The 14,262-nt window shown below is 38.1% G+C and overlaps 2 protein-coding genes across 2 annotated transcripts; both read left to right on the forward strand.

Moving 5' to 3' along the window:
• Positions 1-6,725: 6,725 nt before the first annotated feature.
• LOC149114276 (neuromedin-U receptor 2-like) lies at positions 6,726-8,028 on the forward strand. Its single transcript, XM_089286754.1, has 2 exons — positions 6,726-6,953; positions 7,701-8,028. Exons 1-2 carry the CDS (start codon positions 6,841-6,843, stop codon positions 8,026-8,028), a joined length of 441 nt encoding a protein of 146 aa, XP_089142880.1. The 5' UTR covers positions 6,726-6,840.
• Positions 8,029-8,808: 780 nt separating this feature from the next.
• On the forward strand, positions 8,809-12,851 carry LOC149114277 (pyroglutamylated RF-amide peptide receptor-like). Its single transcript, XM_089287347.1, has 3 exons — positions 8,809-8,868; positions 9,090-9,332; positions 10,647-12,851. Exons 1-3 carry the CDS (start codon positions 8,809-8,811, stop codon positions 10,938-10,940), a joined length of 597 nt encoding a protein of 198 aa, XP_089143473.1. The 3' UTR covers positions 10,941-12,851.
• The last annotated feature ends 1,411 nt before the right edge of the window (positions 12,852-14,262 follow it).

Here is a 14,262-nt window from a genome sequence, read left to right on the forward strand (position 1 = left end):
ATCAAGCATTTTTAACTTAATCTGTATATCTATTTCTGTAAAAACTGTAAATATGCGAGTCATATTAATAATAAAAGTTGTTGTTGTATTGTGCTTATTATCCTTATTATCCTTCCCTATAATATTTTCATATAATATTTCATTTCTATTTCCTTTACTATTGTTCTCAATATGAGTGATCTGAAAATTGGGGAATATCACCCAGATATTCCCCAGTTTTAGCTGGGCATATTCAGTTACGTGACGCGCTTGTACCAATCGCGTGCGAGCGAAAATATTTGATGGATTATAAAGCTAGCTAATATATGTGATTGGTTGTCAGTTTCGCATGCTGAGCTCAGTAACTGCTCGCAGTATCGTTATTGGTGATTGAATAACCGTTTACCAAAACCTGCCTTTACAATACGTCTGCAATTTTATTAGAATGCAGAAATTTAAGTGTCAAAAAGTTTTTAATGATAAAGAAAATTGATGTAACTCTCATATGGAAAGAGAGACAGCTTTCAATTTTGCTACCATTTTTTATGATAACTATTTAAATAAGGCGCCATCTACGTTACACCAGAGAAATTTGAAAACGTAGGTTTCAACCTGAAAAGGCATCAAACGTTTTCCGTTTTTTCTCGTCTTGCCTTCTTCCCTACTTGGCCATACCGCCCTTGTTTCGCCCTCTTTCCCACTCGGCCACCGCCATTCTGCCGTTTTGCGTTCGCAATTACTGAACACTCGTCCTAGTGACCATAAGAGAAAAAACCGGCTGCCAGCAGACTACCTAAATAATAGCAGCAGTAGCCACATGCAGTCGTTAACTGCCCTTTTCTTTTTTTCTGTAAGTGTTTTCGTAGTTTGAACTCCTACTGCGATCGGCTCAGTTGTTATCTCACGAAAACGTTTCGAGCGTGAACTTTGCTTACCTGGATGGCTTTCAAGCAATATAATTCGTGGACCGACCCTTCCCGAAAACGATCGACATCTTTGTATGTGAGATGAACGTATAAGGCGTGATTCTCACCAAAACTTTTCACGGCATTCTGTCACGAAGAGCGAACATTATCGCCATTATCGCGTTTCTCGTCCCCAGTTTCCACGGCCTACGAATGGAACGCCTGGGACCACGACCCCCCTTTTGGCGACTAAAACGCTTGCATTTTATGACTCGGGCTTTCCTACGGAAGCCCGAGTAAAAATGCTCGGATATTTAATTTGTCTTTGGACATTACGTGGCTGTCATGATAACTTTTAATTAAATAACATAAACATGCACCAGGTGGTGATCACATTGTCCAAGTTGTATTAATAATGATATGTTGATTAGTGAACTCCGTTTCTTCCGATGTCATCAGGCAGCTGATATCGGGATCTTGGTTTGGCTACAAAAATTAACGTTGAATTCTCCGTACGTTAAGCGTTTGTGAGGTAAGGATTATCACTAACGAAAAATGATTTTTTTTATTATTATTATTTATATATTATAACAATTATATATTGTTATATTGTACATGTAATAATGTTTTTTTTATAGTGTTATAAATTTAGCAAACGTTTCTCGGTATTGTCTGCCTTTTGTATTAAATGGCTTTTTCTTAACGGTGTGAAAACATTGAACCAAAAGAATTGCTAAAACAGGAATTAAATAATAATTCTCGATAAAATAAAAATCGTATATTATTCTTTTATATTTCACTTGACTCTCAAGGTGACTTCCGCTTAGGTTGCGAAACTTCAGTCACCAACAACAGTTCTTTTCAGAACTACCCTCATCCGGACGATCACACTATACGAACTACCAAAAATTGTATAACATGCAACAATGAGAAAACGTCCAGAAAAAAACACGGTCGCTTAAAGCTGTACTTCCACAAATCGATAGAAACACAGAGGTACCGGCCAGGGCTGTTGACATAAACATGAAGCGAGCAAAGCGAGGTTGAATTTTGAGAATCGAAATAAATGGGTGACGTTTTTTTCTTTTTGCCCCAGTGTTTCCTGAAAGAAATAGAAAACATTTTCTTCGCTTTTCTATCGCGTTGCAGACTCCTGTAGATTTTTCTGTAACCGGAAGGGGAGGTTTGGGAGGACAAGAAAAGCTACTGGAACACCAGCTGCAGGCAATATTTATCTCTGCCATTAAAGCCCTGACGCACTCGATAGCGGGCTAATATTCGCAACTGTTCTTGTTTTGTTTTGTTTTGTTTTGTTTTTGTTTTTGTTATTTTTTTTTTTCCTGAATGACCGAAAGGACGACGTTTTGCTGCTGAGGCGATATATAAATATACACATTTTTTTCGTGACTCGACTTTTTTCATGGCGGTCTTTTATAGCTAACACCGAAATGGTAAGGCAAAATATCACTCTCCATATCATTTTCGGCAGGTATATTTTGCAGGTTGCAGGCTGAAATTTAATTATAACTGGAAAACCGCTGGCACTTAAAAGAAACGCACATGTGGTAGACTTACCGTGACTGTTACATCTCGCTGTTTACAATCGCTCAGAAAGGTAGCTTCCACCTAAGTGCCAAACCGGCTGAAGCGATGGGAGGAGAGTATATTCCTATGATTTTAAGCCTGCACTGATTTATTGTTTTTGAAGAAAAATCTGAAATATTATCTGAAGTATCTGCTGAATTTGGTTTCTTCCCTGTGAGTACCAAAATAAAAGCTCACTGAGCTTGTGCTAGTATATTCCGTCGGTTAAAACCTTATATTGTTTCATTTCTTTATTTATTTGCTTCATTTGTGATGGCAATCTTCTGTTGTTGAGGAAGACCCGAGCCAAATCTGGAACTGATGGAAACATCTGTGGAGCGTCCATCTAGATGACTTTGAAGAGATTTCACTGGTCTCAGCGTGTCCATCGATAAGTACTTACAGCGGATCGATCGTGTTTTCATTATGTGAAAGAGAAGAACTACTTTATATAGGAACCCCTGACGAGTATATAGGTTATCAATTATTTTTAGTGCCAGCGGTTTTCCAGTTATAATTAAATTTCAACCTGCAACTTGCAACCTGCAACCTGTAACCTGCAAAATATACCTGCCGTATCATGTTAGACCAACTCGCCATGTCGTCAGCGAAAGCAAAACAAAAAGAGCGATCGCAGCAGCTTGTAAAGGTGAGAAATACGAGATTCTTGACATGCATGCACAACAATCAAACAACCGAAATGGTTAATAATTATATTTTCATTGAAATTGTTATAAGTGACACCAATTTAGCCTAAAAACTGAACGATTTCGTTCGTAGCTAAAACTTTGGTCTTTCCAACACTTTCTTCAACATTTTCGTCCTATTCGATAGATTTTCTTGCATTTTCCGCCCGACATTCTGTACAGTTTTCGTATTTTGTAGTCAGAAATGATCTATGATCTATAAGGGCCATACCTTTGTAGCTATGAGAACGCGCTAGCTCAATATTATTAACCTGAGCATTTGATCGATAATCTGAATAAATTAACTATGACAGTTAAATGCACGCGGTGCTACACACCACAGCAGTAAAAGCACCCTGGACTAGGAAATATCAAGGAATAATACCACTTTCCTCTGGCGGTAATTGACCTACATCAACTTCAAGTTAACAAATAAGTATTTATCCTCACCTCAGCCAAGACCGGGTTCAATGAAAATATTGGTAAACTTCGTAATCCGTACAATTTAAAATTCGTTCATGAAGGAAACTTACTTAAAAGGCTACATCGTAAAAAAGAAAGCAAAACATGTGACACACATTCCATTCTGTTTCTATCCATCCTCCTGATAATTAGAATGATAAGTATAGTTAGTTAATATAGTTAATATTTCACTACGACAAATTGAAATAAATTGTCAATCTGCTCTGCGAGCAGTTGATATTGTAAATTATGTTTCACATAACAATTGATGTCTTCAATTCACATTATGAAACTATGGCTTGTCTATTGTTTTAAAACGGCGTTTTTTGTCGTTAACATCATCATATTTTACAACAGAAAATGATTTAGAAGGCTACATCGTAGACAAGAAAGCAAAACAAACGAAACATATTCCATTCTGTTCCTGTTCCTGCTGATAATTACAATGGCTTAGAATGATGGGTTTAAAAACAACACCAACAAAAAAACAGTTAATATTTCTCTAAGAAAAATTAAAGTCAGTTGTCAATCTACTCTGCGAGCAGTTGGTAAATTAGGTTTCAAATGACAGTTGATGCTTTCAATCCAAATTATCAAACTGTCTGCAACATATGGTCTGTCTATTGTTTTAAAACGGCGTTTTTTGTCGTTAACATCATCATATTTTAAAACAGCTCTGAATAAAGCATAAATTTCCAACAATTAGTTACCATGTTCATTATTATGTATGGCCTAATCAAGGGGCACAAAAAAATTCCAAACAAATTGACCCTTTAATTTTTTTTATGGGCGCACGATTAAATTTTCTTTCTGGAGGACTTTTTTTGTTGTCGCTTTTTGCATGTTCGTTTGTTGGTTTTTTTTCCCTTTTCATGTTTGTTTGTTTGTTTTTTCTTATTTTTTATTTTTGGTGTGTGTGTATGTGAGTGTAGGTGTGCGTTTCTGTTTCTGTTTTGTTTTTCTTTTGTTTGCTTTTCTTTTGTTTGTTTTTTTCATTTTCGTGCTTGGTGGACAGTTTTCATGTTTCAAATGGTGAGAGTGTCTGTAGTTTTAGAAGCCCAAAAGGCAGGAATTGAGTCGAATTGTCAAGATAGCTTCTCTTTATCATTCTGTCGTTGCCTTTTAATACATACTCAGCATAAGAACAGTGGTTTAATTTGTTTTTTTTTTTTTTTTTCAATGGTAGGTATTACTTTAGTGGTTGATTTTTATAACATACTAGTCGCCTTTTAGACGAGTTCTAAATTTAGGAGAGCGCATTTTTATCAGGCGAGCGCCATCTTGTTTTGGACTTGAGAAGAGAAAAGCGTCATAGGGAGTAAGAATGAGATAATGCCACTGGGGCAAATCTACTCAAGAAAACATCTGTTAAGGTATCACGGTAGGTGGATTTTTACGAAAAATGCGAAAAATATTTTTTTGGCTGACTCACTGAGATAAACATTTTGCAAAAAAGAAATTGGGGAAAAGGCTTTTTTACTTTTTAAGATAAAAAAAAAAAAAAATTTTGAATGTCATTAATCCCTTACGGCGTGTTGACACCTCTAATTAAAATTCACCGCTAGTTGTCACATGTAATGCGAATTGCGGTAGCATGTTTCATTTGTGAACGCGGACTGTTCTCGATCTGGTTGTTTGATCGCAAGTTAGCTTTCATTCTTGGCAAATTTTCTTTATGTCAGGTCGAAAACGCAAGAAAAGTTCTTGCCCATTGTCGTCTTCGAAGAAGCCGAAGAGGCGAAAATCTGGTGGAACCCACAGGTTCAGCGTCGAACAAGATCTTTGGCTCTGAGCGACCGTGGATCGCACTGTAACCAAGAAGAAGGGCTGAAGGAACTCGATGACCCTAGTCCCGCCAATGAAGCTAAAGGACAAAATACAACAAGTGCTAGTCGCACGAAATTGCTGGAGAACGGACGCGATTCCGAAACTTCCACGACGAGAGAGTCAAGCGCAGATGTAGATGTAGACTGTAGATAAAGTAGACCTCGAGATTTCCTCTTTTTGGCTTCACGAGGCATGGTTTCAAAAAATGTCTGGAGAACGAAGAAGCCTAAACTTAAACAGCATAACACCAATGCTGCCGACGAAATCTTTCAAGTAAAAGAAATCACGGCAGTTTAACATGCAGTTTGTCGCTTCTCGGACAATTTCACTGCGACGGGTTTCCGCGCAAGGATTGTTGTGGTAAACTGATCAATGCCGACATCTGTCAGTGCGGAGGGGATTTTTAAAACCTATTCAAACCAATTTCATACAAGGTTTTTCGTCTGTTTCTCAATAAAATAAAACCGCATATCAGGATGAACATTTCTAGTTCGTTTACGCGCGTCTTGCGATGGAATTGGCTGAAAATCGGCAGGTATGTTCCAGAATAACTCCTTCGACAAAGGGTGTCGGGCTATGTTTAATTTTTCTTCCGTTTCAAAGTTATGGCCTCTTTAGTAGAAGGAAACGTCCGCATTGAAAATATCAAAGTTTAGTAGGGTGTAAGAAAAAAAACCAAACCACATCTGGAAAATTGCAGACACCCTTTTTGAGGGTAATGTGTGAGAAAACATTTCCGATGTAAACCGCACCGCTCCGATAATTCACGCGCGGAAGCGAACCAGTTTAAGCGAAGCAGTGTTTCTTGGTATTTCTTTCAATATCACTGCGACCATAACTTTTTTAGAAAATTTCAAAGAAATGGTTGTATTCTATAACTATTAAGCTTTCAGAAAATGTATAGGTTGATGGGGTTTTCTCTGAAAGCGCCGGCTTAAGAGCGCGATTTCCAAACACTGTCAATCCACCTGCCATGATACCTTAAATCTACTCGAGCTAAGCTGATATCGATAATTCGCGCTCTCTCAGAAAACGCCTGCATGCTTTTTGAAGCAGCTGGGCCCCTGTAACTGACACAAAGGCAATCCAGTGTACTTCGTAAAACTGATGTGGGTATCTCCTAAGTTACGTGGTAAAAAAACTATCAAACCAAGACGAACCATAAGGTGGCATATGATAAAGGTACTATGTTTCCTCTCCTTTAATTTGTACACAGGAAACATTAATTGACGAAACATTCATTGGATATCTAATATCTCTCACATTTAGTGATTCCCGCTTTTGTTTTCTCCTACATTATACCAGTGCTCAGTTCAGTTGTTAGTAATTCATCTTTCCTTATCTCTTCATTAAACCTAGAAGGCCTCCCGACTGTGTAACATCCACAACATTCAGTCATGCCACAATCATCTGGCATTGCCATAGCAACGGTACACTCTATACTCGTCGTGATAGACATCGTCGGAAATTGTCTCGTTTGTGCGATCATAAAGAAACATCGAGACATGAGGTATGTTGAAACTAAAATAGCTATAATATCACTGCCAGTTTGAAACACTACTGAAGGCTTACACAACAACTTTATGTGAGAGTGAAACAGAAAATGGCTGGCCTGAGATTTATACATAGTCTGATGTGAACATGGCAGAACGTTTGAGAGAACTAGAAAGAGATTAATTTTTTCGGAAGTTCTTCAATAATAAGTTCATGTATTCAAATTTACATCGGAGTAAAAGAATTGCAACTCAGGCAACCCATCTCTTTTAAATTTTCAAACTGAACAACGTCACAACGCAATCGGGAATGTTAAAATTGGTTATTTCCTTAATACGAAAGTCCATTGGAGAATTTACATTCAAAGCAATATTTCCAACGCCAAAGGTTGTTGTACATTCGGACATGGAGATAATATTACCAAGCTCTTATCTAATTCAGCCATTCTTCTGAAGTTATGCAAGAGAGGATAAAGAGTAAGAGAGTAAGTCATTCATAAAGGCCTTATTCTTAATGTAATCTCTCTAATTCTAAATAATGTCACTACGCGCGTAACATGGAAATTTTCGTGGAAGATGAAAATTACTGTAAAGCCGCTTGTGCTGTCCAGGTGAGGAGAGTGCTTTTTTCTAGGCCCTCCTGAAGTTCCCGAAACCTGAAATGGTCTAAAAATAATTTAAGAGGGATTACCTTGGTAATAAGGCCTATTTGAAGAATTAATTCTCTTACCCTTCATCCTCTGTTGATTTGTGATATTCCACAGGACTCCCATCAACTATTTACTTTTAAACCTGGCTGTAGCGGATGCCTTGTTTGCGTGCTTTGTTACACCACAGACTTTCTTGAGGATCTCTCCCACCCACCCAGGGGAAACAACTGGTACAGTTGTATGCAAATTAGTGACGGGTGGATACCTCGTATGGACTGCTGCAGCCTCCTCAGTAGTCACTTTGGTTGCAATTGCCGCTGAACGATATTTTGCGGTAATCTATCCTGCTGGTAACGTGGGCAAACTTACCAAGGGTAAACTGAAGGTGCGTCACTTACAAAGTTCAATTATTACTATTAATATGTACCAAACCAGTGGATAGTTTTTTTTCACGTATTCTGATTGGCTACTAAAGCTCGGAATAGGCGGGAATTTATGAAAAGGGTCTATAAGCTAAATGCTTTCTTTGTTTTTTCCTTTGACAGAAGAAGCCATATTCGCAGTCTATGAGGCAGCTGTAGCATTCCTTTTGATTAAAAAAAAAGTTCAATTATTACTATTAGGATATAAACCAAACCTGTGGACAGTAATTTTAACGCATTCTGATTGGCTACAAAAACTCTGAATAGTTGTACTATCTGCCTCCCAAGCTCGTGAAAAAATGTTTTCTTTATTTTCTACCATAGAGGGCCTCTAACTTTTAAATACTTGAGAAATCACTAAACAAATTCAATCTTGCGCGTGTTAAGGTGACCCTAAAATCGGATCACTCTACCTGTGTATCAGTTTCATCTTACGTCAAAGCATATTTTGAGATGGTTGAATCAGTATACCAAAAACTTGACAATTTAATGAAAATATATTTCCGGTTTTTCAGATAGATCCTCGTTGAGCCTGATATATAAAATAATTGTAAGGAAACATATTGATTCTCAACAAAGCTATGAATAAAAAAATGACTTTGTATTAATAACCTCTAATTGATACCTGTCATCTAGTTATAACTCAGTTGTCGCATAAATTAAACTTAAAATAACACTCACGTGACAAGAGCGCAAAGTCAAGTCGTTGTTTATTAGATTATCACGACTTTTGTGCCGAATTCTCCGCGAGTATTTCGAGTTTTTCGGTTGCATTGGCAAATTGTTAGCTTACATTATTGATGTCGTTGAAGAAGCACGAAAGGTCGTGCCCGTTATCTGGTGCAAAGAAGGCACACAAAGTGTAAAGGTGTCTCGAAAATTTCCAGTAAGGATTGGGCCGATGCACAAGACAAACAGGGACTAGCTAGCTGACTATAAGAATCCTTTATCTGCGATGAAATGTTTTAAAAAGATGTCAAACCAGACCTACTAATCTAACTCATTAACAGTGCGAGGCGTATTGTTATTCGTTGTTATTCGTTGCTTAAACAGTCGTCTGTTTTATGCTTTCCTATTTCAGGTGATCATTCCTGGTTCTTGGATCGTCGGATTGTTAATCAACATACCAACGTTAATGGCCTTAAACTTAAAAGACAATGCTTGTAAGTGGATGGATGAAGAATGGCTGCAAAAAGGTGTTCTTGTGCTCTGGTCAGCCATTATAGTTGCGGCCATGGTACTGATGGCTGGACTGTATTCCAGAATCGTGTACACCCTGTGGTTCAAACGTAATGCTGAGAATCAACTCGCCTTCCAACAGAGGGTAAGTATTAACAAACAAGTTCAACACGTGAACATTTTTCTTTTACTTTCCTGACGATAACTACTGAAGTATTCAAATGAACGTTCATGACTGAAACTTCTATATAGCTACGTTTATTCGATCATATTCTGGTGCCCCAAACATTCTAGAAACGTTTTGTTTTAGCGTTATTGTTACTCTCCGCCATGCAGTTACCAATGCAAACAGTCGCATGTCAATTATCATTCTTTCTGTGTTTCAAAATGTCTTCACGGTTGTAAATACTGTTAATACTTAAATTAAAAGGTTTGTTTAGTCTGTGATCCAGCAGATACTTCCTTAAAGTGCACTATGATCAAATTCTCGATACCCATTTTTTTACATTTTGGTACACAATAGGTCCTTCCTAGATATCTTGGCAAATTTCAATCTATTACGAACATTAGAACTCATGTTTTTTGGACCTTTATTTCCGAGAATTTACGGCCGCCATAAATTTTCCTTGCTTCAAGTCTTGGTTGAGAATTGGAGAAATGACGTCAATTTCTCAAAATACCACACGCGTTGAATTATAATGACGATTAGTTCAGCAATTTGCACCTAGAATATCATAAACTTTGGCTCAGATATTCGTGCAATTTTCTACATTAATCGTTATTATAGTTTCAACCCGTGCAGTATTTTTGAGGAAATGACATCGTTTTCTCAAATTCTCAGCCAAGACTTGCAACAAGGAAAATTAATGGCGGCCGTAAATTCTCGGAAAGAAAGGTTCAAAAACCGCGGGTTCTAATGTTCGTAACAGATTGAAGTTTGGCAAGATATCTAGGAAAGACCTATTGTGCACGAAAATGTAACAAAATGGATATGGAGAATTTCATCATTGTAGCACTTTAAGAGAAACTGATATTTTCACCTTGCTAAAAATATCAGCTACTGAAGACTTTCATTCCGTTAGTTCAGTTACCAGACTCCTAGTCCAGGACCGCACTTCCAAATCAATATCTCGCTGTTACAGATTACAACACCATTAATTCTCAAATTAATTTAAATAAATTTGTCGGCTCTGCTCTAATTCTTCTTTTATTATTTGAATTTGTAACATTAGGTAGCAGAAATGCCACCCTGTATAAATTGGAGAGTAAATGAAGTTTTGCATGTTTTTCTGTCTGTCTGTCTGTCTGTCTATCTGTCTGTATATATGCATCTTGTACGCTCATTACGTTCTCATTGTGACACTGTTAGGGATATTTATCTGTTTGCAAAAAAAAAAAAAAAAATTGACAATTCATTTGTTACTATCTAAATCGGATTCACGTCTCTCTCTACACGCAGGGCGTTCTGAGAGTGCGGAAGCGAGTCACTTTGATGGGGGTAACTGTCACTGCCATATTTGGAATCTGTTGGGCGCCTGACGTAATTGTACACAACTTAGACTACTTCACATCCGTTAGTACCAGTAAACAAGCGCACGCCGTTATTCATTTGCTAGTGCTGTTCAGTTCCGCTGTCAACCCATTTGTGTACGCTCTGGTTAACAAAGCCTTCCGAGAAAAGCTTAAGGGAATTATATGCTGTAGATGTACCGGCTCCGCGGGATCCACACGAAATCGAGTTTGCAAATTGTAATAAAACGTAACCTCTACGTCAGGGACATCGTCTTTGGAGTGATCAAAAAATCTAAAACATTTCTTCTTTTATTGCTGCGGTTTTCATAGTTAAAGTAAATTGTGACGGCATTGTACAGATTGAAGAGAAAAAGTTAGGATAAATGTTAGCACTTTCAACTACCCTGCGAGACAAGGATTCTCTTCTCTTTCACTGAGCAGTAAGAAAAGGGAATCTCTCACAGGGTATGCAACTTTACAGGAGTGTAACCTTACATAGAACTAAGAGGAAGGTTATCGTTATGCTTCGATTTGGCGCTGTTCATATGGGCGCTATTCACTTTTGCTAGTTTAAGGAAGCTCTTTTATTGAATAGGGTGCGCTTGCAATGGATGGGCGCCCATTTCTTTTTGATTCATTATATATCCCAAGGCGGAACAATACTTTGATGAAAAAAAGATACTATAACTCAAGAACTTTGATAAAGTTGTTGTTTGCTCAGTTTGCACTATGAAAACTGCTCGTTTAATTTGAATGACTGCCTAATTTATACAAGTGTGCTGTGGTAGTGCTTTATGCTAATTACATGGTTGTGCGTGCTGTGCGATAGATGCTAGTGCCAAGGTGTGGCATATGTTATATAGTGTAACAACTGGTTTAATGTTACGGTCAGAGTTTATTCTTAGTTCATTCTTCTAATCAGTCTATTCAATGTCAATGTCTTGAATGTCACTTTCGGTATTGGTGCCCCTGAAGAAAGGGAACGCTTATTTAATTTGCAGTAGAGAGTGTGCTTATTAGATAAGTGATACCTAGAGCATATACCATCTACGGGTGTATTACAAATTCAAAACATGACCAGCTCCCAGTTAGCTTGCACCAGTTGCCCAGAAGTCATCGCTCCAAACACCGTTAAAGCCCGAACCTTGTCCAGGCTTTAATATCATCACAGCTGCTTAAGTTGTGTATGTAACTGCGGCATGATCAATCAGTTCTTTGTATTAATTGGCTTTTGTTATTCGTCCCCGAGCACGTGCGTATTCCTACGTTTTTTTGGTAGCCAGCGCCCCTATCATTTTTGTTTTCAATTTATAATTATTGTAATAAATTAATTGTAGATCTGTGGTGAAACAAAAGTTTTTGTTTTGTTTGTTGTTGCTGCTGCATATGTTCGCTGCCTCTGTATATATAAACAATAGCTTCCATTTGGCGCGATAAAATGGTCGGAAATTTTTCCGCGGACATTAACTGTTCCGAGAAGCGAACAGTTCTCCGAGAGCAAAGTTCGAGGAAAACTTTGGGCTCCGAGGAACAGATAATGTCCAGGGACAAATATCAGGGCCTTTTTTCAAGTTAAGTGTCACAGTCAGTAAGGACCAGGCAGGGTCCACGGATCGAAGTCGGCCGATTCCCTCCAAACTTTCAGCATACCGTGGTATTTTTAGTAAAATAAAATAAATTTCATAGAATTTAGACCATCCCCTAGTTTTTGGTGCTATTTTGGCCACGTGAGACGGAAAATTTGGGTAAACTTCCAGGAATGATTTTACGTTTTTCGCGTTAGCTTTATTCATTTATACGAACTGTACATACTTCCTAGCGTATAATCAGCTGTGTCTCCAATATAAACGAATTTTGTTAAAAATAACTTACTTTGGATTGGTTCCAAATATCATCACTTAGAGGCTATCATCGCGCAGAATGCCGCGACATATCCGGGACTTAAATGTAGAGTGCGCGCGAAATTTAATTATTAATTAGGCTGCCGATGGTTAAACAATAAAGAAAATGACCAGAAAATGGCCGACTACGCATACTTGTTTAGAGTTTACGTGCTTCATACTTGTGTTTCGTAGTTGTTATCATAGAGCTTTTGTAGATGAGACATTGATGGAATAAAGGAGACATTTTTTGAAATGTTACGAAAAGTGGATTTAGTCGCTTTCTTTTCCTGAATTTGGTCCATTTGAGGGAAAATATTATATGAGGAAATATTTGGAGGAAGAATTTTACTCCTTCAAAGTGCCCTTCTTAACGGTTATCATACGGCTTTGAATGTATGTTGTTAAAGGAAGCTTTATGCCAAGTTTTAACGGAAAATAATGTTTCGAAGTGGTCGTTCTACCAACTTTCGAACACTCGTAACGATCTTTCAGCCTTCGTTCGCCTCGGAGACTAGAAGAACAATAGAGCGAAACTCTTTTGAATTTCCCGGCAGAATATTAATACATGCCAAGCTCCGCCTCCACAAACAATAGGACACACGCCGACGCTATAAGGCATTGAAATTGAGAGGTGATAAAATGTATCACTTAACCATCGTATTTAAAGTAACGCTTTGCGCGAGTTGCAATAAACGAAATTTCAGCATGTCATCTGTGCAAGAAATGCAGCGCGTTGCTCGGGAGCTCTTTTTAGAGCTCATTGAATCCCCGGTCAACCCCGGAACGTCGTTTTAACATCACTTTACATGTAATTTCATCAACATAAGAAGTGTTCGGACGGCTCCCATGTGCTTTCAGTTAAAGGATAATTCTTCCACTGAATAAAATACTCTGCCTTGCCCCCTTGATTTCGTTGAGAGACTATGCGCTCAACTTCATAAATACCATAACAACGGGCTTTTGCTTGGGTCGGTACTTATAACTGAGGCCACGATCATAAACGTCATCGAATAGTGATGCGTAAAAGCCGAGCTGCTGTCTCGTACGCTTCGACATGTTATTCCAAAGAGGATTCTAATAACTGAATACTCGAACCTGGGCCTTTTAAATGTTTTCATCAATTAAAACGGTTCCAATTTTGAATAATTATCTCACACATGCAGTAGACAACAATGCTCACTCAGGCGTAAGACACGCTGCGTGCCTTTGCTTTTTTGTTCGGCTCTGGATTTCAAACAAAAATGTCATTTATTTTCCTCTTCATCTTTCGAATAGATAAAGACCTGTGTTGTCTTTTCGAGTAAAAGACTACGTCTGATGAACTGCTTTGACCGGTCGAGTAAAAGAGGACAACGATAAAGTAGAAGGAAGTTTTATGCGCACCGTTCTTTCCATTTGGCAACGCTTTGGAAGAAGAATTTTTTGTGAGAGAACTTTTGGCTCCCGCGCTCAAACTATTTCGAGTGTGACATGTCAACAAAAAAAGTGAGAATGTCGCTGCACACGACTTTGTTGACAAAAGTCTTTGTGAAGAGCGCAGACCGCCTTTAAATTATAGCGCTTTTGTTAGCTTATTACACCTTGGGATTTACTTCACACATCAGACCGTTTGATTGACAGCCGCCGATTCATTGCCGAGAGCAGTCGGAATTCCGACAGCTAATATTTGTAATTATTATT

The sequence above is a fragment of the Orbicella faveolata genome, unplaced genomic scaffold (assembly GCF_042242905.1).
Source record: "Orbicella faveolata isolate gen_17 unplaced genomic scaffold, um_ofav_v1 contig_14, whole genome shotgun sequence".
In the NCBI taxonomy this organism is placed as follows: Eukaryota; Metazoa; Cnidaria; class Anthozoa; order Scleractinia; family Merulinidae; genus Orbicella; species Orbicella faveolata.